At 40.4% G+C, this 9302-nt stretch overlaps 1 protein-coding gene across 2 annotated transcripts in view; it reads left to right on the forward strand.

Moving 5' to 3' along the window:
• The window catches only part of RALA (RAS like proto-oncogene A), an 87084-nt gene extending 82870 nt beyond the window's left edge, over positions 1 to 4214 (forward strand). For both annotated transcript variants that reach the window (XM_030932767.1, XM_010364250.2), the window contains one exon: positions 2232 to 4214. In XM_030932767.1, coding sequence (XP_030788627.1) covers positions 2232 to 2354 — 123 coding nt within the window. In that variant the 3' untranslated portion in view covers positions 2355 to 4214. The remainder of the gene's footprint in view (positions 1 to 2231) is intronic.
• The last annotated feature ends 5088 nt before the right edge of the window (positions 4215 to 9302 follow it).

A 9302-nucleotide genomic window follows, 5' to 3' on the forward strand; every position in this document is an offset into this window, starting at 1 on the left:
GCAGACAGATCACCTGAGGTCAGGAGTTTGAGACCAGACTGGCCAACATGGCAAAACCCTGTCTCTACCAAAAATACAAAAATTAGCTGAGCATGGTGGTGCACATCTGTAATCCCAACTACTCGGGAGGCTGAGGCAGAAGAATCTCTTGAACCCAGGAGGCAGAGATTGCAGTGAGCTGAGATCGCATCAACGCACTCCAGCCTGGGCAACAGAGAGTCTCTCAAAAACAAACAAAAAAAAGTTTAAGATTTGTCTTTGTATTGTTTTGTTGGAATTTTGTTTCTATTTTTATCCTTAGCATCTATTCTAAAATAGGTACTTTCTATGCTATGTCTTGTAGACCTTTGAAATAATTCCTCTGTGTGACTATGTCACCATCTTGGAATATAGTCAGTCTTACTTATTTGTGTTTTGTTTGTTTGTTTTTTGAAACAGAATCTCACTCTGTTGCCCAGGCTGGAGTTTAGTGGCATGATCTCAGTTCACTGCAAACTTCACCTCCTGAATTCAAGTGATCTGCCTCAGCCTCTCGAGTAGCTGGGATTACAGGCATATGCCACCACACCTGGCTAATTTTTGTATTTTTAGAAGAGGTGAGGTTTCTGTATGTTGGCCAGGCTGGTCTTGAACTCCTGACCTCAGATGATCTACCCACCTCAGCGTCCCAGAGTGCTGGGATTTTAGGCGTGAGCCACCATGCCTGGCTGATCGTACTTGTTTAAATTTGATTTTCAATTTTTAGGATTTGCTATTTTATTTTTTTGTTTGTTTGTTTGAGACTAAGTCTTGCTCTGTCACCCAGGCAGGAATCAGTGGCATGATCTTGGCTCAGTGCAACCTCCACCTCCCGGGTTCAAACAATTCTTGTCCTCAACCTCCCGAGTAGCTGGGATTACAGGTGCCCTTCACTACACCCAGCTAATTTTTGTATTTTTGGTAGAGACAGTGTTTTGCCATGTTGGCCAGGGTATTCTAGAACTCCTGACCTCAGGTGATCTGCCCGCCTCGGCCTCCGAGAGTGCTGAGATTACAGGCGTGAGTCACTGTCCCAGCCTAATTTTACTTTTGAGTATGTAAACCACCTATGTCTCTAAAATAGAAATTCTATAACAAGATACACTCAGAGATGCCTCACTCTTCCTTGTACCCTCCTCCCTTCTTCTTGAAAATAAAATTATTAGGGTTTGGTTTATTATTTCATTGTTCTTTGTGCAAGGGCAAACAAATACAGGTGTACTCCTGCCCTACACACACACACAGGTAGTGCTCTATCTGCTGTTCCGTATGTTGCTTTTTTCAGAGATGCGTTAGGACAGGCCACATCAGTCATGACATACGCACACTTTACTCACAGCACTCCTTATCGCTTTCATATTCCTTGCTCATCTTTAGTCTTACTGGGTTTTTTAATTCTATAAGTAAAAACTTATTTTTTAAATCCAGAATTCAAAAGTGATCATAAAAGTTATTCCTCCTTTTATCATATACTCTCAGCTGTTTATGTGGAGTGTGAGTGTGTAGCCTTCCAGACCCTTCTATGTTACAGAACAGAGGAATTTCTTATTGAAATTTAACTTTGAATTGTTATACTCATAATTTTTTTAGTTACTATGCTAATATCTCATTATTTACCAGTTCCTAGACATCAGACAAAAACTGATAAATTCTCACATATAGAGTAACAGACAAAGTTGTTTCATAGTGTCTGGTATCAAGATGATAAAGCATACACCCATCTTCCTCAGCTTCATTTCTAAAAATGGAGCTTTTTCTCCATTTTTAGAAATGAAGCTGAGGAAACCAAGTTATGAAATACCAAATTATTAAATATAAAGTTAAGCATATATTGTTAAATATAAATTAATAAAATACATTTATTGATTATTAAAGTACTTCAGTATAATCCATTGAGTTTTATCTTTGGGGCTATTGTCACCTTGTAGCACTTTATAGATTTTCGTCTCAAAAACTGGAACAGAAAGATCAGGTTTTATTACATATGAACATTTTTACCATAAAGTGTAATTCAGAAAACTTCCTAGTTTCCTCCTTTTTTCAAGATACTGGGAGAATCAGGCTTTTGTTGTATGCTTTCCGCTCTCTACTCCCAAACAAGAGTTCTTAAATATTTATGCTTCTCTTATCCCCAAGGTTTACTGCTGTGATTTGGAGAAGTACTAAGTTCATATATCTGTTTGCTTTATTGATCCTATTTTTTTTCTGTCTAGGTATTTTTTGATTTAATGAGAGAAATTCGAGCAAGAAAGATGGAAGACAGCAAAGAAAAGAATGGAAAAAAGAAGAGGAAAAGTTTAGCCAAGAGAATCAGAGAAAGATGCTGCATTTTATAATCAAAGCCCAAACTCCTTTCTTATCTTGACCATACTAATAAATATAATTTATAAGCATTGCCATTGAAGGCTTAATTGACTGAAATTACTTTAACATTTTGGAAATTGTTGTATATCACTAAAAGCATGAATTGGAACTGCAATGAAAGTCAAATTTACTTAAAAAAGAAATTAATGTGGCTTCACCAAGAAGCAAAGTTCAACTTATTTCATAATTGCCTACATTTATCATGGTCCTGAATGTAGCGTGTGAGCTTGTGTTTCTCGGCAGTCTTTCTTGAAATATTAAATAAAGAGGTGAGATGGGGGTGGGGAGTGGGAGGAAAGGCAATTTCCTCTGGTGTTTATTATAAAGCTTAAATTTTATATCATTTTAAAATGTCTTGGTCTTCTGCCTTGAAAAATGACAATTGTGAACATGATAGTTAAACTGTACCACTTTTTTTAACCATTATGCAAAATTTAGAAGAAAAGTTATTGGCATGGTTGTTGCATATAGTTAAACTGAGAGTAATTCATCTGTGAATCTACTTTAGTTACCTGGTGAGTAACTTAGAAAAGTGGTGTAAACTTGTACATGGAATTTTTTGAATATGCCTTAATTTAGAAACTGAAAAATACCCGGTTATATCATTCTGGGTGTGTTACTGACACCAGGGGTCCACTGCCCCATGTGTACTGGTGAGAAAATATATGCCTAGCATGGAATACAGCTTTTGTATAGAAAATTCTTGAGAAGTAACTGTCTGCTAGGAGTCTGTCCAAATTTAAAATGTGTGCCATACTCTGGTTCTTGAAAATAAGATTCCAGAGCTCTTTGATCGCTTTTAATAAACTGCAAGGTCATTTTCAGTGAAGGACCAGCATATACTTGTAAGATAATTTTCAACTGTGAGGATTCAGCACCAGTTATGTTTGAATGAACCCTCCTCTTCTCTAAGATGCTGGTCCCTGGAAATCACTTTCTGCCAGTGGTGAGCATGTAAGTGTTAAGTTTTTAATCTGGGAGCAGGGCACAGGAAGAAAATGTCAGTAGTGCTAATGCATTTTGCACTAGAACACTTTGGGAAAATACTCATGCTTGCCATCTGTTCATTTCTAAATTTATACTCATGAAGTTACAATTTGATACAGGAATTATTAGTAGTAATTCTTGTCCATGTATAATGAAGAACACTGTAGCTACATTTTCAGAAGTTAACATCAAGCCGTCAAACCTGGGTATAGTGCAGAAAATGTGTGGCACACACTGACCACACATTAGGCTGTGTCACCATTGTGTGGTGTTCCTGCTGGAAGAATTCTGGCACACTACTTGGGGACATAATTTCAGTCAGAAATACGCCACTGTCAGATTTTTTTCCCCCTCTTTGCAGTGGGGCTAGGACAGTTGATTCAACAAAGTGTTTTTTTCTTTTTTCTCAGTCCTAATTTCAACAGGTCAAAGATGTGTTCAGGCATTCCAGGTAACAGGTGTGTACGTAAAGTTAGGAACTCACTCTTTAGATATTACATCCAGCTTCTCATGTTAAATATTTGTCCTTAAAGGGTTTGAGATGTACATCTTTCATTTCGTATTTCTCATAGGCTATGCCATGTGCGGAATTCAAGTTACCAATGTAACACAGGCCAGCGGGCCCAGCAATCTCCATGTGTACTCATTACAGTCTTATTTAACCAGGGGTCCTAACCACTAACATTGTGACTTTTCTTTGAGACCTTTCCTCTCCTGGGTACTGAGGTGCTATGAAGCCAACTGACAAAGATGCATCACGTGTCTTAGGCTGATGCCACTACCCGATTTGTTTATTTGCAATTTGAGCCATTTAAAGACCAATAAACTTCCTTTTTTAAAATGTTTGTGGTGTTACTTGATGTTTACAATATAACATGTAATATTCAAATGTATCAACGGGGGTGTTTTTACCAAACAGCTACATCTTTTGAGCTCTCAGTTTGGAGACTTCTTTTGTGTAATGCCAGATTTCCTAAATAACAGTGTCAGCATTGCTAAGATTTAATCAAGGCTCAGAAATGGAGGGACTCGTGTACAACTACATGGAAGATGTTCTATGCGGTCCTGAAATGACCAAATGTGTACATTACTTTTAGAATGCTCCAAACTCTAGAATGGATAGGTGACAGCTTTATATTCATTTTCTGATCAGAATGACCCCCAGAGACAATTTACAAATTGTGGGAGGAATGACACCCTGTACCATTTCACCAAGCTTTGGGCCAACATTTGATGTCAGGAGGGAAGCGTGGCCTATTAACTGTCAAATAGCCTGCGAGTTAGAAACAATCTGGCCCAATATTGAGCACAACCTTTCAAAATCCAGTTCATTTTAATTGCATAACTTTCATAAGCAGTGCTAGAATGAGCACATTTAAGTTATAATTGGCATAATTTTAAATGTCATTGTGTGTACACATTCTTAACTCCAATATGGAATATGATGTTAAATACTGTGCTCCGGTTGGGCACCATGGCTCACACCTGTAATTCCAGTGCTTTTGGAGGCCAAGGCAGGAGGATTGCTTGAGCCCAGGAGTTTGAGACCAGTCTGGACAACATAGCCTCGTTTACAAAAAAAATTTAAAAATTAGCCAGACATGGTCTTGCTCACCTGAATAAGTTAGGAGGTCATGTCTTAAAATTTTGTGAGAACGTAAAAATTTGGCAACTTTATATTACTACCTAAGCTATCAAAGCATTTACTAAAATTTCTGTAGAGGTTTCATAGTAATCCAGTGTTAGAAGTCTCCTTTAGGCGAAGTCTGTAATCCCAGCACTTTGGGAGGCCGTAGTGGGCAGATTGCTTGAGCCCAAGAGTTGAAGACTAGCCTGGGCAACATGGTGAGACCTCATCTCTACAAAAAAATCAAAAAATTAGCCAGGCACAGTGACATGCGCCTGTAATCCCAGCTACCAGGGAGGCTGAGGCAGAAGGATCGATTTGAGCCCAGGATTTTGAGGCAGCAGTTAGCTATGATCAACCTACTTCAATCCAGCCATTGGGGACAAAGTGAGACCTCAACTGTATTAAAAAAAAAAAAAAAAAAAAAAAAAAACCTCCTTTGGCGTCTGAAGTCAAGAAAAAAACCTCCTTTGGTGTCTGAAGTCAAGAATGGCAGGTCAGTAGAGGTCTTTGTGCCTTTAGTATTCAATAGATTTTGATGAACTGCCTGCTCTGGGTTTGGCTGGGAATATGCAGGTGAAGGACAAACAGGCATAAGGGACAATTGCAGAGATTCATACTGAAGAAAGTACCCCATGTATAAGGAGAGGAAGTGAAGTTTCAAAAAGATTAGAGTTTGTCTCATTCTCCTTCTGCTGAACTAGGCCCCCTGTTTCTTAATGATCGTCATTCCATATAATATTAGCAAACAGTACACCGGACATGAAGATACTGTATTTTTTATATCTAAATTTAATACTTAACCCAATGAAGTAGATAGTGCCATTAACCCTTATTTTGCAGATGTTGGAACTGAGGCATAGAGAATTTGAATAACTTGTCCAAGGCCACAGAACTGGTCATTATTAACTGAGATTGGAAGCAAAGTAGTCTGGCTCTGAGTCCATGCTCTTATTAGTCACTGCACAGTGGAGAAGCAACAGAATGGAGGTCAGATTACAGTTAGTGCCTATACTAAAGTGGGAAACACCCGAGATTTTCCCAGGGCTGCAGCCTGTTGAATGACTGAAAGTTTGCAGATGTTGCTGTGTGAATGGGAAAGAGGCTTCTTGTGCTTGCAGCCTGTTTGCTAAGAGGATCAAGAGCCAAGAGGCAAAACCTTGTGCAGAGCTCAGCTGTGGAGCCAGGCCTGACTCTGCTTTTTCCATAATATCAGTAAAAAGGCAGCATTCCTTTGGCAGCCCAGAGCTTTCCTCCCATATTTTTTTAACTGCAAAATTGTTTTAGTCCTCTACTCTAGCAGTTCTGCATGTAGCTACTGTAGACAATGCCTGTGGATGCATGGCAAATGGGCAGGAAGTGAGGTTTGGTCATCTATTCTCAATCAGGACCCAGACACCATTGATGGGGATGGGGAGAGGGTGGAGGAACAGTTAACATCTGTTTAAGAGAGAATATGAGACACAGGAAATTTTGCAAGGCTAATCTGATAGAAAAACTGTCAGATATCTGATAAAAGATTGCTCGCATCAAAAGCCCCAAGGAAAATAAACAGAAAAGCATTTAGGTGCTTGCAAGCAGATAGTACTTAGAAAATATTCCTAAAGACAGTTTTTGTGCTTGTTGAATTGGAAGCAGGTATGAGAGCTAACTTCTGAGCCTCTGCTGACAGGTAACTTGTCTATGAAGGATGTGAAGTGGATTTCAGGTTATAGCCCTGAGAGGTGTATCATCACATGCCAGCTCTTTTATTTGTTTATGGACTGGTCTTTGTAAAGAATGCCAGATTGGGCTGGGCATGGTGGCTCCCACCTGTAATCCCAGCACTTTGGGAGGCCAAAGCAGGTGTGGATCACCGAAAGTCAGGAATTTGAGACCAGCCTAGCCACGATGGTGAAACCCTGTCTCTACTAAAATTACAAAAATCAGTTGGGCGCGGTGGTGCACACCTGTAATCCCAGCTACTTGGGAGACTGAGGCAAGAGAATTGCTTGAACCTGGGAGGTGGAGGTTGGCTGTGAGCAGAGATTGCGCCACTGCACTCCAGCCTGGGTGATAGAGCGAGACTCCATCTCAAAAAAACAACAAAAAAGAATGTCAGATTCAACGGATTCAATGGGTAGATATTTAGATGGTTTTCCTAGAATCCTAGAAGTTGGCCTAAAAGGCACCTTAAAAGCCATTCCCTCAGTTTACAGATCAGAAGAAAGATACTTTGCACAAGATCACAGGAGTAACATAAGAACCAAAATTAGAATGCAGAGCTTCAATTAAAAAAGGAAAAAGAAAAAGAAAGACGTGGTGACTTATGCCTATGGAGGGTGAGATGTGAGGATCGCTTGAGCCCAGGAGTTCCAGACTAGCCCGGGCAACAAAGTGAGACCCCATCGAAAAAAAAAAAAAAAAAGCATCTGTCATCTTTGTCTTTTTTTTTTTAGAGACAGGGTCTCACTTGTTGCCCAGGCTGGAGTGCAGTGGCATGATCATAGCTCACTGCAGCCTCAACCTCCTGGACTCTAGTGATCCTCCTACTTCAGCCTCTTGAGTAGCTGAAACTAGAGGCGTAAGCCACCACATCCAGCCGAGTCATCAGTCTTCTAATTCCACACTCTTCCCACTTACCTTTCCAAGTTCTGGGTCGGGGCTGAGGGTGCTTTAAATGGAGACAGCACAATAGTCTGAGGGTTCCCAGAGCATGATGAACTGAAATTCAAATTTGGCCTCCATCCCTTCTCATTTGCCTTGAGGAACTTCCTTGAACCCTGGGTTCTTCACTGTAAAACTCCTAGTCAGTGCCTAAATCCTGGGGTTATTGTGAGGATTTTACAAAGAGTAAGATATTTTTAGTACAGGGTATACATATTTTAAATGCAGAGAAAAGTTCTCCCTGTGGCTGGTCCCCTGCTCTCTGTAAAAAGCAGTTTCTGTGTGACATTCTGCTTGGCACCAATTAAACCACTGATAATACCCCTCAAGTCCATGTTTTATGTTGGAAAGAATAAACTTGGAGACTCTAGTTTAAGGAACCAGAGATTCACGTTGCCACACCTTTGTATTCACTGAGTCTTAGCACTGAAAATACCCTCAGATGGCAAGTCATGGGAACAACGGAGTGAAGTCTGCCGAGAACAGGTGGCCTGTGCAAGGTCATAGCTAGAAAGACTTAATCCTGCACTGCTGGCTGAGTCTTTCATGTTCTTTCTACCCCACTCTAGTATCTTTCATCAATATCTGGAGTTTCTGCCAGGGGGATGGGAGTATGGAGCATAAGAACACTAGAAGGAAGGACAGGTCAGAGATACCTGACTAGTTACAGAGAAGGCTCCTCTCTCAGCCTCACTGAAGGCCTGGAGCACTGGGGTAGAGGCAAACTCGAGAGACCATTAATGTGGAGATGAATATTCTCTTTGGCCGCTGATACGAAAGTTCTGACTTAGAAGAGGCCTTCGATACACTTTTACTCATTGACTGAGAGACTGGAGAAATTGAATCATTCAACATTTTGACCCTTGATTTATAGAGAGCACATGGTTAAGCACTGATGAAGAATTTCATTCTTGAAGAATTTTTTAGAGCAGCCCGAGATACCAGCTCCAAGAGTTTGTGGGGTTTGGCTTTCAGGCCCCATTACATTGGATGTGAGCAAGGCTGCATTTTGGGAATTATGAGGTGGTTCACTGATTCAAACCACTAAACTAAAGCAGCTTGCCTTCACCTTGATTCTCTATTTTGGGGGTCAGCTGGCATCACCAAAGGCAAATCTTCTTGAGAGGGCCAATAGCATAAGTGGAGCATGGAGGTGAAGGGGCACAGACACCAGCATATCACATCACATCTTGTGTCTCTCTTATCCTGCCCCCGGCGCACCACACTCCCACAGTCCCAGAAAGAAAATACAGTATTTCTCAGGAAAGTGATAGTAAATGAGAATGATAATACATGATGAAATCAGCAAAATACATTGTGAAGCCTATGTCACGGTTGTATTTTTTCTGAGACACATTAACATCAAGAACTTGTATCAACACAGGATTTTTAAACAATAGAAAAAGGAAAACAGGAAAATGCTGAGCAGCAGCTGCAGCCTCTGGTGAAAAGGCTGGCCAGTAGCATATCTAAGTAATCCCCCTGTCCCACTGTGTATCTGCCAAAGACAGAAGGAAGCATTCGATTCCAGGAAATCAGCAACTCCTTTGTGAGTTTGCTCCACTGCTGGGAGGAGGCTTCAAATGAAGCACTGTCCTTATGTCAAAGGTCAATAACCATTTCCAAGAGAGAAGTCATAAACCTTCTGACAAGTTATCAT

This window comes from Rhinopithecus roxellana, chromosome 6 (assembly GCF_007565055.1).
Source record: "Rhinopithecus roxellana isolate Shanxi Qingling chromosome 6, ASM756505v1, whole genome shotgun sequence".
Taxonomy (NCBI): Eukaryota; Metazoa; Chordata; class Mammalia; order Primates; family Cercopithecidae; genus Rhinopithecus; species Rhinopithecus roxellana.